General features: G+C 44.5%; 1 protein-coding gene across 5 annotated transcripts in view; it reads right to left on the reverse strand.

Annotated features, from left to right (window-relative positions):
• Nucleotides 1-18,227, reverse strand: part of PAX5 (paired box 5) — a 127,342-nt gene that overhangs the window by 75,255 nt on the left and 33,860 nt on the right. For all 5 annotated transcript variants that reach the window (XM_086867429.1, XM_023944780.2, XM_086867430.1 and 2 more), the window contains one exon: nucleotides 10,622-10,797. In XM_086867429.1, the coding sequence (XP_086723555.1) occupies nucleotides 10,622-10,797 (176 nt within the window). The remainder of the gene's footprint in view (nucleotides 1-10,621; nucleotides 10,798-18,227) is intronic.

Genomic DNA, 18,227 nt, shown 5'->3' on the forward strand with positions numbered 1-18,227 from the left:
GACTTTCCCTTCCTTCTACTGTGGGGCCAACATAGGCATAAGAAACTTGGTCTATTTTGACATAACTGTCCAACTTGTGCTGCTACATGGCATTGTCTGATATTGGTGAAGGATCTTGTTTATCTCTCTAAACTAAAAAAGAAAGAAATTATTTATTGCAAAACACACAATAAACAAAGAGATGCAAGTTCCCACATTTCAAAGAAATGTGAAATCTTCTGTCAAGGTAACAAGTGGGGAAAGGTTTTCTTAGATTTCCTACTCCTCTATCACACTTAGAAGCCACAGAAAATCTTCTGGAGGTGAACACCTGCTGTCTTTGCAAGATGTTGTGTTCTATACAATCACTAAGCTCTGGCTGTAAAGCTGGTGGAAGGTGCTGAGATGAAATTTGGTTTTAGAAAAACATCCCCTTTGAGCATTACCCAACAGGGATGGTGCTATGGCTGCAATTTCCAAACGTTTTCCCGAGTTGTTGGAGGTTAGGATATTTTTCCTTTTGTTTATTTCTGTCATTGAATTTTTTCCCAACTGCTGCTAAGAGAGAATTAATGACTGGTACTTGAGACAAAAGAAATGGCCAAGGTGGGGGAGGGCTCAACTTTCTCACCTGGGGCGTGTTTCTCTTTGGAAGGGTAGAGATCCTGTGAGATTTTGGCAGGGGGGTGGAGGACTGGGCCCAGCTCCTCTGACTCTCCTGCTCTGCACGTCAGAGGGGAGAGAGGCTCCGCTTGCTGTGGGGAGAATTCACTACCCTGAGGTTCCATCCCCTGCTGCCTTGTCCTACCGTGAGTGGAGATCTGCTCATGAAAGGGGCCGTTGCACTGGGACCCTATCAACATCCGACCTCACCAAACAAAGGACCCTCACCAGCCACTCGGGTGTCTCAGGAGAAACCCCAGGATGCCCCTGCAAGGGAGCCTCTCCCTGCCATGTTTGGGAGCCAAGCTGCCGCTGCCCAGCCCTGCCACTTCTCTACCATTGCTCTGGGTTTTTCACTCCACTGTAACCCAGCACCCGCTGCCTGCTGGGACACTCCCCCAGCTCCTCCACAGCTGTGGATTTTCTGATACATTACATTACTCTGGAGTCTGGCTGTCCCTGGTGCCGCTCCGAGGTTCCTGCTGCAGCCCCTTTTTCCCCAACCTGGCCGCCATTACCCATGAGAGAGGCGCGGCCACAGCGCCCCCTGCAGGCGCGGGGGAATCATCGCACTCCCCTGCCCGGCCGGGAGCCAGCAGCGCCCCTGCCGGCTGTGCCCGGAACTGCACCCAAGGGGAAAGTGCCTGCTGCCGAGAGAGGGCTGGGACTGGGGGTCTGCTTTTCTTTGTTGGTGCTGCTGTTGTTTGCTCTGTTTTATATAGAAATAGATATCTATTCTAGTAAAGAACTGTTATTGCTTTTCCTGCCTGACAGCCCCATGATTTCAAAGTTTAAATAATTCAGAGGGAAAGAGGTCATACTTCTTCCATTCCAAGGGAGGTTTCCATCTTCCTTGCAGACACCTGTCTTTCAAACCAAGATACCAGGCTCTCAGGGAAAAAGCACACCTCTTTCCTCCTCAGTAGCATCCTTGTCCCTGAGGAGCTTCTAGGGCTGGGGAGAGCTGGTCTGCCTTTGCCAGCTGCTGACCATGCCACATGTCACCAACATTCCCTTTGCACAAGCCTGTGCACAATGTGGAGAGCTTGCCAGGGGGAGAAGTCATTCCCCCAGTTTAGGCAGAGCAAAGAGAAAAGAGACAAGGACAAAGGAGATGTGGGAGCACAAGCACAGCAAGGTTGGCCTTTCCTTTAACTTGTGAATTTGTATTTCTGCACATAGACATATTTGAGAGCAGTCAGGAGGAAAAAAGGGGATGTTTAAAACCAGGAATACAATGCAATTCTCAAAGGAGCTGTCTGTCTTGGTATTTTGGGATTCCTCCTCTTTGATGGGTCAAAGGGAGGAGAAGGTGACAAGGACTCCCCTGTGTAGGAAAAAGACTCATATTTAGCAACCCTGGAGACAGAGATAGTCCCCAGACAGAGTCATGTGAATTGAGGAACATAGCACTGCAACTCCAATGCTCAGACTACGAGAGAAGCATCATTTGAATCTGCTCTGGGCATCACTGAGGCTTCCCTAACCCCATAACAGGCACTAGGAGAGTTACAGTCTTTCAAATGTACTCTGAAATCCCTGAAATATGTGTGCGCTTACTCTTCCCCAGCTTGGTCTCATTACACTGAATGCCATCACAGCAGGGTGTGTGCAGTGAAACCCCAGCTCTCTCCTCTACCAGCAGCTTCCCTTCAGCATGATCATGCTCCCAAGATCTTGCAGACTGCAGGAAATGCTCCCTGTCACCTTCTGCAAAGTCTGCAGGAGAAATCCTGACCTTGTGCTGCCCATTACTTCTAGACAAAGTGGGAAAGCTGGTCACCACCTGCTTCTACAGGGAGGTACCTCTGGGAAGGGGCATTGGGCATTGAGCTGAAGTGGGGGTGCATGGTATCCCTCTCTCTGTGCCAGACAGGAGAGTGGGAAACCCCTGGATTATCCACCTCTCTTGTTTACACAAAAAACAGCCATTTTAGTTCCAGACTCCTCAGACATCCTCAGCTGCCCCTGAAAGCTGCAGGGTTGCTTTTCACAAGGATGATGTTGATGTAGGAAGACGTTTGCTGGATACATGGTTCCTGTCATGCTCCTTCCCCAGAAAACTCTTTGCCTGCACAGCCCCACTGTCACACAGCATACACACAGGTGTCATACAACAAATCTGCTGTGACTGTCACTACCCAAAACAACATGACACAGCAAGGTGGCACACGCACGGAATTCTGTGCGGTCTTCAGAAGCTCATGCGCTAAAATATACTCTCAAGGAAGGGCAAAGGAGTAGGTATGCACAGAGGAGGTACTGACCAAAGGAGCTGAGCTTTCTCCTGCTATTTTAAAAGAAAAGCCTTTCCACTCAAAAAAAAAAAAAAAAAAAAAAAAAAAAAAAAAAAAAAAAGTTGATTTTAGCAGGAAGAAACACTATGGCAGGTTTCTTTCTTGTTTTTCTATCTGAACCAGAGCAGAGCCAAAGGAGAAGGTTGTGCATCCCTCTGCATGCCCAGCAGTGCAATGAAGGGACACAGGGCTCAGAGAAGACACTCTGTCCTGAGGAGGCTTCAACCTCTCAGCAGCACAGGTGTCACATGAAAGCATCTGGGACAGATGGTGGAGCTCTATCACCAGAATAACCTGATGATGCTGAACTGGAGACAGCAGCTGACAGCATAGTCTTGAGGCTCAAAGTGCTTTGTGTATGGAGCAGCTCCAGAAAAAACACCTCATGGAAGGAGATGGGAGTAAGTGCTCCCAGAGGCTGCTGCTCTGTCCTTGTGAAGCAATCCATGTTACAGCTGAGCACTGGTCCCCACATCTATTGTTTACCTGTTTAGTTTTTACTGTTACTGAAATGTTCTACTAGCCAAGAAAAAATATCGCCAGCCTGAGATTTTCTTCTGAGTAATCTTTAAAGTGCACAACTGGCTGGCAGAGAGGGCTGCAGTAGGTGTGGATACACCTTCACAGCACACACATGCACTACCCAGGTGGGAGCAGCTCATTCACACACCATCCAACCCCCCTGACATGGCTTTCCATGGGGATGAGCAGCAAAGCCCAGCACTCAGGGAATCTACAGCTGCAGCAAGGGGCCAGTTGCCACTTCTGCTGACCAGGAGGAGCATAGCTTCTTCCCCTACAACCCCTACACAGGGCAGAGGTCATGGGTGCTTGTGCTCCCAGCTGCTGTCCATTCGCCATGCTGCCTGCCTGGACCCCACGCCCTTTCCATTCGGTAGGGGTATTGATCTGCTGGCAGCAATGGGCTGGATAATTAGCCAGGAATTAGGGTTTCTATTACAGCCAGGAGGCTGCCCCAGCTGATTTATCACCTGAATAATTTACTGTGATTGAAAGGAAATTAAAATGAACTCCATTTGACAACTGTGCGCTTTTATGGGCTTTAGTGAAGACTCAAAAGCCAAATTAATAGCCTGGTGTTGTTTGATAGTCTACTGAGAGTAAATATGGAAAGGTTTTTTTGTCTCCTGATGTGCTCTCCTAGGCTTGATTTTAGAGTAGGGATTTTCTTCCCCTCCCACCAGTAAGGCTAAGGCCTGGAACAGGGGAGATTTCAGCTGTAAAAGCCAGAGCCCTTGTTCCTTGCTTCTCTCTGTACTGCCAGCACTCATGCTCTCATTCTCTTTTCTGTGGTTATAGAGGATCACAGGGTCAGCAGGTTGAGGATGAGCAGGTAATGCCTGCCAGCAGCCCCTGGCCCAACCTGGCACCAGCACTGGCAACAGCAGCCAGGGCAGCCCACCCAGCTGCCACTGCTGGTGATGGGCTGCCAGCAGCGTGGCCTGAGGGAAAGCACAGGGTCCAGGCACAAAATCATCCTGCATCCCACAACCCCAGATCACCACCTCTGGCAGGCCTGGGCGTGTATCTCACCATGGTTCAGGGCGCTGACCCTGCAACACCATGTCTTGCTACCCACTACTGCCTGGGCTTCTGCAGAGCTGGCAGAGCATTGCTAGGTTCTGCTTCACCTCTTCCTGTGTCTTTATTTGTTCTCAATTTTATATTTGTGTGCATTCATTGAGACACATGTTATTGTTTCCTTTTCCTTTTTAACTTGCTTTTCACTTAGCACACCGTGTAATGCATCCATGGTTAAGAGCTTGCCTTGGAATGTTCAAATTATTCCTGCAAGTGACAGACTGAGAAAAGATTTGGTTCTTCAAACTATCCATGAATCATTTTCATAATTTTCACCATTTCTGGATGAAAAGAAGTTTTGTGAAAACACAAACAAATATTAGCTCTGCATTTCTCAGTAAAAGTCAGAGTGTTTTCAGAAGCTCAACAGCCTCTGTCTGCCCAAAGGTTTCCCAAGAAAAAACATATTTCTCACACTCTGGGGACCAGGACCAAGCATACAGTCTTGCAGTTCACAGAATCATTCACTGCATGGTTTGGGTTGGGAGTGGTCTTAAAGATCATCTCATTTCAACACCCCTGGCACAGGCAGGGACACCCTTTAGTAGATTGATTCCTTCCTTCTGCTTCTCCAATAACTCCACTTTGGGAGTGAGTCCTCTTAAAACAGAAATGGGTTATACTTTCTGTCTTTACTAGAATTTTCTGTTATTCCCAAAGATTAAATTCCAGTACTGTAAGGGGGATTGTGTATCTTGCTCCTCTCAGAAGTTGCATTCCAGCTCCTCTTAGAAAAAAGACCATAAGATTCCTGTTTAAAAGCTGGAGCATACTTAGGCAGAAAGCAAAACTTGATTTTCAAAAGAAGTTTATGACCCTGTCTTTGTCAATTCAGAGAATTTCTTTGGTGCAACTCTCTCTGCATCAGGTTTCAACTTCACACAATTCTTCCACTTTTTCCAAATCATAAGTAATTCTGGGGGGATTCCTTGGCTATCCAAATTCTATTAGTTACCCGAATTCCATCTGCCTATGCATATCTCCAGATCCACATTTATTTGCACTCCATGTCATGAATACCCATGTTACTATATGTTTGCCAGGTTACTGGTTTCTATATGAGCGCAGAATATCTACATTTTATCCAGAAATCACTCTGAGAGCAGATATTCTGTTTAGGTCTAGCTTAAAGCAGTGGGAAAGCACCATCCCCGGCCTAGGAATTATGTGCTATTAGCAGCAAGCTGTTATCTTCTAAGCTGGTGACCTACATAGCATTGAATCTGCTCACATCATGTTATGCCTCATTATGGCCCTGATCTAAAGTTTATTGAAGTCAATAGAAATATTCCTCTTGGCTTCAGTGAGTATTCGATTGGACCCATGTGTGAAACTGAAAGTACAAAAGAATCCATTTCTATTGTGGACAGAAATCCAGCATGGATAATTCTTTTCTTTATTCTAAGAAAATTAACGCACTGTGTCTCACATTGAGCCAATCCAGCTGTATATCCTTCACCCTGCATTTTTCAGCCATGGATGCATTAATCCCACTCTCACAGCCTCCATGAGCACATTGGTCCACAAGCACCAGGTTTGTCCCCTGCCTGCTTCAATGGGACATTCCTGCAGTTATCCAGTCTCAAATACCTAAAGCCCCCAGGTCTCCTTGAGTTTCCTGGGTCCTTTTCTCGATGAACATCTCCTGTCTTTGTCAATGCTTTGACTAGAGAATTGCTTGAGTCAGCAGCTCACAAAACAGATGGCACAGGCTTGGCTAGTCTGGGACAAGTTCCCAAAGATGCTGTGGAGAGCTCCTCCTTCCTTCTGTCTGGAATCACAGGAAGCTGTTGGAGGACAATCATCCTCACAGCCACACAGAGGATTTTGCTGAGTACAGCTGATGCTTCCAGTTCCTCCAGGTCTTAATGGACAATAGGCACTGGAAAATTTTGCCACTCAGTGTTGCAGCTCTCTGCATAGGATGAGCACCAGCTCTGGATAAACTCTGCATTGTCACTGCAGTGACCATGAGTAATGGGGGATTGCCTGCAGCAAAGGCCAGACTGAAATATGCTGGTCTGACAATGTTACAGGTGCACAACACAATTCCAGGGCAGGCAGGCAGGTAAAAGCTTCTCCTTATGTCAGTTTGGTTTGTTCCAAGGGGATCTGGGTTGGCAATAGCAACAGCCTTCCCTGTGGGCAGGGAGGCTTCACTGCAGATCCAACACACTGGGGAGCAGCAGAGCCCACCCACACACACATACTGAGCACAGAGGGAATGGAAGCTGCTGTGAAGGATTTCCTTTTCCAAGGTCTGATAATTCCAAGGTCTGGCATTACATGGTTGCAGGCACTGTCCCTGCAGATAGACGAGACACACAGAGCTGGTACATAGAAGCCATGTACAAAATGGCAGTGCAACATTGCTGTTGCAAACATACCACTGTGTGCATTTCTATACCCATGCCCAGAAATAAGTGAACATTTTCAATAAGTTTTCCATTAATATTTGCAGCTGATGCAAATTAATCATGGGATATTTGCAGAAAATGAGCACAAAAGGGCACAAAGATGAGAGAAAGGCCTTCATTGTTATGAGTTCTCTTAATAGAAGAATTCATTTTTATAGCAGGACTCTGTCAGGGAGAGGTGGGCCAGAGTGCTCTGAGTACTGATTTTATGTCACAGCTCCTCCCCACAACATATAGACATGAAAGGACTTGATGCTGTTTGCACAGATAACCCCCGGCTCCCTCTGCCACTGGATGTTTTTCATGCTCCACATGTGCAGGAAACACATCTGTGGAGCACACATGTACATGAGCCCAGCTGCACCACTGGGTGCTAGGCTGCAAAACAAGGCAAGTAACAGCTGATGCCTTAATTCTGCCCTTGATGCACAATGTCTGACAGTCTTTAATGGTAGGTGTACACAGCAGGATCCCTGCCCCACCCAGCACACACAATCATCACTGTTTCTCTCAAAGGATTGTCTGATGTTTTATTTCCTGTCACTGTCCAGTGGTTGCCTTCTCTCTCAACATGGTATGAGCCCTTCCCCAAAGACAAGTATCCATTCCTCATCACTCTCTTCATAAATGCCACAACTTACAGTAGATGTGAAAGTTGATATGATTATTGTCAATAGTACAGATTACAACAGTCATTACAATTGTCAACAGTATAGATTCAGAGATTCAAAGAATATTCTGAGTTGGAAGGTACCCACAAGGACTATTGACTCCAACTCTTAAGTAAGGAATTGAACCCACAATCATGGTGTAACTAGCACCCTGCTCTAACCATGTCAGAAGATGATAAACAACCCAAGAGACTCCATTTTATACAGGTTAACTGAGGGAAACATCAAGATGGGAAATGGAAGTGTATTTGAAGTACTCAAAGCAAAGAGCTACACAGTAACCCTGCAACACCCCAGTGACACTCCCCACACAGCCCATCAACCTCTCTGCCTACATGAAGGGCAGTGGACTCATAAAGGTAAGGACAAATTTTGTACAAAAAATGCACCAGGAGGACTTTGGGCAGCATCTGGAAACAAAGTATGATGAGGCTGCAAATACTGTGCTGTGCAGAGGGACTTCTTTCCCCCTCACCATTGCCAAGGGCCTGCCCCCAGCACACAAGTGAGGACGAAGACCTAGAGAGAAGCCACAAAACAGGAAGTAAGAGGGATCTACAGTGTCTATAGAGTAATAACTATTCCATTAAAATACCTGGAGCCTTCCTCAGGTGAATAGTACTGGCACATCAGTAAGTTTTTCTGCCGAAGCAAAATTAGTGATGTTCAGCTGGCTGCTGTTGGATCAAATTTCTAACAAAATGGATAAACAGTTAGTGAGCAGTTCATACAAGTCCTCTTTCCACATGCTGTCTCCATGGGGAGGAGTATCTTTTCAATATTTTCCTGTACAGAAAGAGCTTAAAGCTCCATACATCCACCACTGACTTAGCTTCTAAAGCACCACTGTGGGGTCCACCACCACTTTGGACAGACAAATGTCATGGGCAGATCTTGCTTTATACTACAGCAATCCAATCCAGGGATAACTCTGTTTTTCAGAGCATGTCATTAATATTCTCAGTATTTGATTTCTCATTGATTTCTTTGGCCCTACTAATTGATGCAGACAACTTCTCCACTTCAGGTAAGCACCATGACAGCTTTGCTTGACTCACCAAGGGGGTGAGACAAGACTGTTTCTGTAAGGGCTGGGATTCATACAGCATCTTTGTGAACTACAAGTCATACAGATCACATCTGGGCATGTTGAAAGTTACTCTTCACATACCATCAGAAAGCAGAAGCTGACCCCAAATATTTGCAAGCCCTTCACGATGGTCCAGCCTTCCAAAAGCAAACACCATACTCCAAGCTATATGAAAATGAACAACTATAAATTTCTTTTGTAATTACATGTAAAAATACCGGGCAATGTGGTTCTGCACAGTACATTTTGCACCTCATAATGCCAGATTTCTCAGCGTCTTACATGACTTCCCAGAGCATGCAAGGAGTATCTTGTTCATCAGATTAATAGCAGCATGTCTCCAACTTTAATAATCTTGCTGCTTAGAGCCATTCTAGTCACAACTTCTTTTGTGGCCCTGGGAGGTCCTTTCTCCATCAAGAGCTAAATATCCCATATTTGATAACTGGGATAACAATTCAGCAACACCCTTATTCAAATCCCTCCTTCTTCCTATAAAAGCAGTAAAAGTTTATCTCTGAATAAATGTTCACTCACTGCTGGACTGTCTCCCATGAGCTACAGCTGGCCATGACTAAGAGGCTCCAGAAAACAAAAACAAATTAAAAGTCCCCTCCCATCACTTCTCCCTTTGCAGTGACTATTTTGGCCTGTAAAGTTTTTGCAGGAAGAAATCTAACATGACACAATTCCTAGGTGACCAATGCTGAAAAGGCTTGCCATAGCCTTGGGCAGGGTGCCTGCCCTCTCCAGCATCCACCGTGTTTGGATGGGATAATCACCATCTAGTGGTATGTGAAGGCCACTTCACCTTCCAGAGACACCGATGGTGTGACTTCCCATCTCTTTCCAGCTCAAGTTCATATCTGCAGTTTCACAGCACACACAAATCAGAAAAAACACAAAACCAGCAGAAGGTGCTGAAAAGAAAATGTCCCTATGAATGAAATAGCAAATGACAGATGATCTTAAAGGAATGAAGAATCCTTACTCTACCATAGTATTTTCAGCATAAATAATTTAAAAAGAAAAAAAGAAGAAGAAGAAAAGCCTCAATGGTAGTAGGCTACCATAAGACAATCTCCAATGGCCCTCAAATGTATAGATTCCTCCAAGGGGAATCAGTGTTAGGGAAGTCCATCCACCTTGCTAAAAAGCATGTCTGATATTAAGAACACTGAAGATTAATGGCTGAATACATCATTAAGTAGCAAGCTAGACCAATATCGGTGCTGACAGCAATATATTAATTTCTACCTCCTTCTCAGCAGCTAAATTAAATACTGCCACCCAAGAAGAAGAACGTAGCTCAAAAGAGAGACATAGCTCATCAGTTTTTTCACATGCTTCTATACTATGCTTGCAGAAATTGAATTTTTTCCAAAATATTAGCGCCAAGTCCTCAAACACTGTAGATCCATAGGTGGAATTAATTTGCCTTCACATGCTATTCGGGTGTTTCTCTCAGCAAATGGCCAGTTACATGTCTAATAAGCCATTTCCAGATACAAAAATCTGATTTGTGCCCACAGTCATGCTCACTGTGAACCAAAATTAGGCACTGGGTTTTGCAGGTCTTCTCCATGTTACCTGCACTGCCTTCTTTTGACCTAACAAAAACATCAGAAGCTGTGGTGCTCTTTAAAGATTAATTTGATGCAACTGCTCTGGATCAGGTGTAATTTCATAGCCAAACATTTGCTAATTTTTGCACAATGAATGTTTTCCTTGATTTTTTAAAAGGCTTTAATGGCTAATGTGGACTTGGCTGAAATGAGCTTGACAAGACATCTGTCTCCATATTGTCTACTGAAACTCTGAAAAGCCTTTGATGATGTCCACCAAACACATCTCTGCCAGTGGAAAGCATATCAGCAAAACATAAAATATCTACAATAGTACCTGCTCTGGTTTGATGGGCTCAGTTGTTGTGAAGATGTCAGAATAATGTTGTCTCTCAAAAACACGATCCAACACTTCTAGCTGCTGCTGGGTGAAAAGGTCTCCTCGCATCTGTTTCCGAAGAAAATCTCTGCTTGGGAGAGAATGGCCATTTGGTACTGGAGATTCCTGAATACCTTTCAAAGAGGAGAGAGAAGAGGAAAAATGAGTAGTCTCATGATGTGGCCTATAGTAGAGTGTCTTTTCTCTCGAACAGATGTAGGTACCAATACCTGAAGTCATGAAGACTTTTTGTGTGGTTACAGTTTGCTAGAAAACACACTGTACCGTCTTGCATTACAAGCAACTTTAACCCATCAACAACTTCACACATAATTTAAAGGCAGGATACAGGACAACAGTCATATTTTTGCCTGCATCATTTTTACTGTGCCCCCTGGGAAGCTGCCTGGTTCATGGTCTGTATACAGGAGAACACAGAGGATAAGTAGGTGGCCTGATGACAGTCACAGTCAACTTGGGTCAACTCCAGCAAAATGCTTTGCCCAGTCACCACCCACACACTCTGTCCCCTTCCTGTGCTACCTGCAAGTCCTGCTCAACTCCATCCCATGCTGAACTATAAGCTCTGGCATGGGCTGTCTGTGAAACACTACCAATAGCACTGGCCAGGCAAGCCCAAAGCACTAGTCAGCCTGTGTTGTACTAAGGTGGGGAATCCCTGGGCTGAATTACCACTGCAACACCCTCAGCAAGGCCCAGTCCAAGATGCACTCCTGACCCTCCAATTCACTTTGTATTTCTCCATCTTACTGGCAGGACTCAAACCTGGGCTCCAAAGCATATTTTCCTTCCTCTCTCCTTTGGCAGAGGTTTTTAGCAGGAGTTATAAGTGACTGACTATGGATGAAAAGCCATGAGACAAGTTTGAAAAATGTTTGATTGGCAGTCTGAAAAGACTCTTGCAATGCAGGGACTTGTTTCGATTTGCTTTTTGCAGATTCACAGTGGTTTCCTACTTTTACTTCACCTGTCAGTGCTGGAAATACATCTTTTATGCGCTAAAAACTGAGATCTGCAGTATTCCCAGAACTCCAGGAGGTGGAACTCCAAGAACAACAGTAAATATCAGATTTCTTCTCCAGATGGCAACATCGAACTAGGCAGAGGGAGGAAATGTTTTAAAAATAGCATCTAGCTGCCAGAATAGTTCTGAGGAGCAGAATTCAAATGCATCCTTAGCAGCAAGATTTCCATGTCTGCTGCAGTTGCTTACAGACCAAGAAGTCTGCAGAGGAATAACATCACCTAGACCTCTTCTGGCAGACTCTGCATCAAGTTTTTTGATTGTAAATAGGTGATCTGATAGAGGTGATCTGCACAAAACCAGCCTGTTCCTGTAGACATCAGTTGTGTCCACAAGAACATGCTGGCCATCAGTAATACAAGTGATGCTTGGTGGACAAGGTTTTTCACAAAAGACTATTGATTTAAGATCATCCTTCAGATGGATCTTGCAGAAAATGCTGTCTGTGCAGAAATCTGGGCTTCTTTAAGGCAGAGTTCTCAGACGGGGGGACCAACACAGAAATACCTCATTCAACCTCAGTTGATAATGCTGAATTTAAGCAGAACTTTCCCTATACTGAACAGATATTTGATGTTAGGAGTTAACGCAGGAAACTTCTTCCTCAATTTGAGATCAGCAATTTCAGTGACAACAACTTTATATATACTCTCCTTAGATAAAGTCATGCAATTTTATCAAGGATAGATGATGATGGCTTTTGTAAAGTACAAGGATCAGTTTATTCCACACAGTAAGGGAAAAAATACCCTGAACCTGGAGTAGGATGAACATCTGAGTAGGATGTCTAAGTGTAAAAAGGTACAGAAGGATACAAGAAAGCAGTATATCTTTAAATAATTTGGGGGAGTGGGGAGTGTTTTTGTTTGTTTGTTTGTTTTGTTTTGTTTGGGGTTTTTTTTTACTATTCTAAATCAAATAATATCAAATAGACCCCTGTGCTGAGTTCAGTCAACCATGGCTTATAGAATTAAAATTGTAGTTGGTAGCTGTATGGTACAGCTAGGGTCAGGGAGACCCTATCTCTGGAGCCTGGAAATGCTGGCTTTAAATTTCAGTTTGAGCTGTTATTCACAATTTGAATTCAAAGCTAAAGCTTTATGCAGTTTTGGGATAAAGGGGAGGACAAGAGGGAGTGAAATGACACAAGACAGGCATAACCTGCAACCTGTTCTTGGTGATGCCAGTACAGTCTGTGCACTCTGCACTGTTTGTGCACCCAGAGATTGGTGCACAATAATGAGATCACATAATGAGATACCCTTGTGTTTGAAAATGGAATAGCAGTCCCACCTTTCACCAGCAGCACTTTTATTACGGAGTGCAGCTCCAGATTTTTGGGAGTGGACACCTTGGAGGAGGCCAATGAAAGGAAATACTGGGGCAGCAGCCTGAGCCAGGGACAGGCACTGTGGCAGCATGGTGCTGGGAAGGGTCTCCCACCACAGATACCAGAGTGTGAAGTCTAGGAATGAAGGCACCATTGTGTAACTCTTGCCATCACATCCATGCATCTCTCCCAGCTGCCTTTTGTCCAAGGGGCAGTGAGGCAGGGGATGACCCTAAGGCACTGCCACCAAAGCTCAAGGAAGAGGAGGCTATTTCTCTCTTATTTCAAGGAAAGTATGAAATCATGCAGAGATGGTAGCGGGTCCCTGAGTGGTTTGGTCTCAAGGTCAGCATTTGATATGTTGCTGGAAGGAAGCACAGTTTATGTTGCCAGCCAGAATGGGCTGCCAACTCACACCATTTGTACATCCCTGTTTGCCAACATCTCCACATGCTGTCCTGGGGATGTGAGATGGGATCATTCTCCAAGACACTTTCCAGTGCAGTCAGGCTGTCCTGGGATGAGGAATAACACATGCAGCATTAGTGCCAAGGAGGGACCTGGGCGGGAGTCAGACAGAACTGGGACCACTGAGATGGGCAACCCTGCACAAAAGGAGACACCCAAGCCTCCCTCACTGTAATCACCTGCTCTCTGCATCCTAGGAGCAAAGGAATTGCTTGTACTTTTGCAATGTGTCTCCCAAATTCAAACTAATTGCCAGTGAGTTCTGGACTCCACTGTAGAACTAAAGGACTTCCTGTACACTGCATATGACACACAGGAGTTTGTGAAGGTCTTCAGGATGTGTTTGGCTGTTAGACACTATATAAATAATACCATTAGCATTATCCCTTGTTAAATTAGAATATCTTTGATAATTAAAATACTGTTGGAAGGTTTGAAATAATTTTAATTATAAGTAGGCTCCAGGGAGTGGTAAAAACATTTTTCATATAATCAGTGCATCCACATAGGGTTGCATCCACATGTTTTATTGACAATACCACTACATGTATACCTACCTATTCTGCAAAACAATTAGTTCCTAGTTCAGTGGCATCTTTCCTGAAAATCGAGTGAAGAGCCCAGATACAGCACTCTCCTTAGTACAAAAGATTACATTCTTCCCAAACTAACATTTCATCCTTTATCTCTATAAGATTGTGCATTTGGGATGACACCGTTAGCTCACAATTTCCTGAACTACTTCTGATGAAATGCATCAAAATGTAATGCATTGAGACCTGTCACAGTGCCTGGGGAAGCATGCACATGCTGCTCCTCCAGCACTAGGGCTCCAGCATATGCCACACCTGTTTCAACAGCCACCCTACCATCTGATTCAAGTCCCTCCCAGGCATCCCACCCAGCTCAGAACACTGACTCAGTTTCCCACAGATGCACACAGCTTGGAGAGCAATCCCACCTGCGACCTGAAGCTGGAAGTCTTGTCATGTTGGGGACAGGTCTGAACAGCATCCTCCCTGGTTCCAAACTTACTGATAGGCATTTTCTTAGCAGGGAAAATGCAATCCTTTCTCACTCTGAACAACTTCTGTTCAAACCTTGCCCAGAAAAACAGACCTGCGATTTCACAACAAAAGCTGGACATGCTGCTAAAGAAGCTGGCCTGCCTTGGACACAATCTTGGTATCAAACACAAGCAAAAATTTTCTGTGGCTAACCAAAGTCTGAACAACCTATGAAAAGTCTGGGAAGAGTTAAGCACAGAAAAGGTGCGCCTCTGAGAAGAAATACCATCCACAGTCTTGCTGACAGAAGACTGCGAAAGTGATATGAATATCATCCAGAAAATATGAAATCACTGCATGGTTTGGGTAGGAAGGGGACTTACATACCATCAAGTTCCAGTCAGCTGCCCTGGGCAGGGACACCTTCCACAATTCAGGTTGCTTAAAGTCCTGTCTGACCTGTCCTTGGACACTGCAACTAATACATCTTTGTTAATTAAGAGCAAGTTATTTTCTGAAGACCTAAGCAAAGAACAAAATCAGTTTAAAGAATTTGATAGATTGAGATCTCATTTTTCTAATGCACTTCTGTGTTTAGATACTCATCCAGAACATGCTTTCTGAAACAGCTGGAGAATATTTGAAATTGCTAAATACGAGAAAACCAGAATTTTTGCAATCTTCACCACACAACTTACTTGATTTAAAATACTGTTTCTAAGATTACAGACCAAAATAAGAAGAACAAAAGACATTATCTTCACAGAGTACTAAAACATAGTTAAAAGCCTTAAAGCTTAATATGAAAACAAGGTAAAATATAAAAATACCAGTAAAAAGCACAGAAATACAGAAATGGTTCAGCTTCACCTTTTTTTATACTGATAAAGACAGAAGCACAGAAAATAGTGATAGGACAAGGGAGAATAGTTTTAAACTGAAGGAAGAGAGATTTAGATTAGATGTTAAGAAAAAATTCTTCTCTGTGAGGGTGGGCAGGCCCTGGCACAGGGTGCCCAGAGCAGCTGGGGCTGCCCCTGGATCCCTGGCAGTGCCCAAGGCCAGGCTGGACATTGGGGCTGGCAGCTCCTGGGACACTGGGAGCTGGCCCTGCCGTGGCAGGGAGTGGAACAAAGTGGTCTTAAAGGTCAATTCCAACACAAAGTGTTTTATGCTTCTACGATTCTATTTAAATACTGTATTATAGTGTGGGACAGACCTTGCCCTGGTGCAGTTCCACTTGAGAGTCTCAGCAAGGTAACAACAGCTGAGAAACAGGTACCAACTGCAAATCCAGCCAGACTCATATTTCCAATGCTCTTCATAACAGAGGTGTGCCATGAAGTGTGCACCTCCATGGTAGATTCATCTGATGCAGTGCTCTTTTGAAAATAAAAGGAATCTACTGGTTTCAGATTTTCAGGTTGTTCATTTTCTATTTTTGAGAAATATGCTTCTACAGGGTAAATCAAGGAATTACACAGCTAGTGCCATGAACAGCCTACATTCATAAAGGACATGATTTCTGCCTCTAATTTGTACTGTCCAACTTCATTACCTGTTATCATACCTAATTACTCCACCTTATAGGGAAATGCTGGCTAATTAGGGAGGATGTTATTCACCACATTTAAAACATTATGAAGCAAATGAAATATTACCAGGAGGCAAAAAGGTGATTTGTTTTCTTGTAGCATGCCTGTAAATGAGTCCAGAGAAGATAAAGGCTCTGTTTAATTACCACATGGAAGGTTTTGTTTAAAATGTAAGCTGAATTTTCGTACCACTGTTTCAGGATTCTATACATTTGGCAGACAGTTGCCTCAGAATACTCTTCCCAGCAAAGCATCAGTTTCAGGAACACATATGTGCAGAGAGATCTTTGTATTTACACTATTCAAATTTTCTAAGCCTCATTATTTCTTTTTTCCAAAGGACAGTATCACTAAAAAGGATCTTTATATTTTGAAGTGTATATAGCTGATCACTGTGTAAATATTTTCAAGAGAAATCACTATATTTCACAAAGGTAGGTATGAGTTTTATCATAGATCAAAGTGAGAAAGAAGGGGAAAAAATGATAAATCATCAGAGATCCAAAAATACTTTTCATTTGGAGAAGATATCAGGCCATTTCAGTGGCACTGATAGAGTCTCTGCTCTGTCTCCATTACCCACTGAAGGCAGCCGGAGTCAGGAGCTGACTACGCTAGATTATATTCCCTATAAGATGGTCACCAATATATATATATATGATCTTCAACCTCTATTGATTGACCAATTTCACAAGCAAAGACTGGTGAAATGAAGCTGAAATGAACATCATGCTTTAACTCATTGAACCCATCAGGCCTGAGTTAATCTCACTGCCCACTGTCTCTGATAGAATTCAATTGATCAATCATGTTTCGGTGATAGTACCATTTCAGTGGCTTATTGCCTCTTCATTTCAAGCCTTGACCTGTTAGATATATTTGGACCAGCTCAGCTCCTTCTGGATACACAGAGATCCACATCTGCCAACAGCAGTGCATTGTCCTGCCTCCAAGCACAGGAAAACTCCAGGGAGCACTGGTGAATACTCTCACCTTCATGTTCTGTTTTTACAGGTATTCTACCATCTTTGCAGTCCAGATGAGTGTGAGGACATAAGGAATCTGCATGACCCAAGCCCACTGCCCTTTGGTCAGTGCTCGAACAAGCAGGGACAGTGCCAGTTTGGTGGCCATCTGGCTCCAGCCCTTGTGTGCAGCAAAAGCGGTGCACACTACCAGTCCCTGGGCAGACTGTCTCCAGAACAATTCCAGCTGGACACTGCCAGCACACTTGCACAACCCAGAAGCACAGGGCTGGCCAGGGTTCACCGTGCCTGTGGCTAGCGCTGGATGGCAAGGTGTCTTCAGTGAGGTTTCATCTGCCACTCAATGCATAGTCAGCCTGAGTGCATCCCATTTGTCATATCCTGGCCTCCCTCCTTCCCTTTGCTCCTTCAGAATCCCCTGCACTGCTGGAGACAAGGGTTATTTTGATTCTGCTGCACCTTGCTCCCAGCTGCCCTTACTCCAGCCTGCAGTACCTGGAGGGTCCCTGGCTCTTTCCAGGCTGCCCTCACCCCATGCACAGTCTTGCAGACCAGGCTGCATCTCTGTAGCTCCCTGAGGTGAGCCCTCACCACACTCCTTCCAGTAGCACCAATCTGTGCTGCAGAGCAAGTCTGGCCAGTGCCTGTACATCCAGCACCAGACTTGCACTGGCTCTGGGTAATGGAAGAAGCAAAAAAAAAAGGAGCTGTGCCATGTCATTGGCCTGTCAGTGCTGTTCTTCCTAAAATGCTCAGCAGCACAATTAGCACTTTTATTGCTAACCAGACACCTCTGGTCCTTCACTGATGAGTGATGGAGCTCTTCTCCACCATGAGAACATTTGTCTTTTTTCTGTAAGGCAGCTGGAGGTCCTCCCTTGTGTAAAAGCTGGAGTCAGGCTGTATACCCACAAGACATATGAGCTGGAACTGAACCAGTACACCCTTGAGATTCTACCCCACAGCATTGCTGCAAATCTGCACAACAAAGCTGGTTCTGGGATTCACCAGCAAAGTGGGTTTTATTTATTGAACAGATTTCCCATGAGATTACAGCTGCCCTCCTTCTACAGTTATTTTAATCCCACCATAGCCGTATATGGAAATGTTTTTGTATATCGCCTAGGAAAAAT

This window comes from Cyanistes caeruleus, chromosome Z, assembly GCF_971803275.1.
Source record: "Cyanistes caeruleus chromosome Z, bCyaCae1.hap1.1, whole genome shotgun sequence".
NCBI classification, from domain to species: Eukaryota; Metazoa; Chordata; class Aves; order Passeriformes; family Paridae; genus Cyanistes; species Cyanistes caeruleus.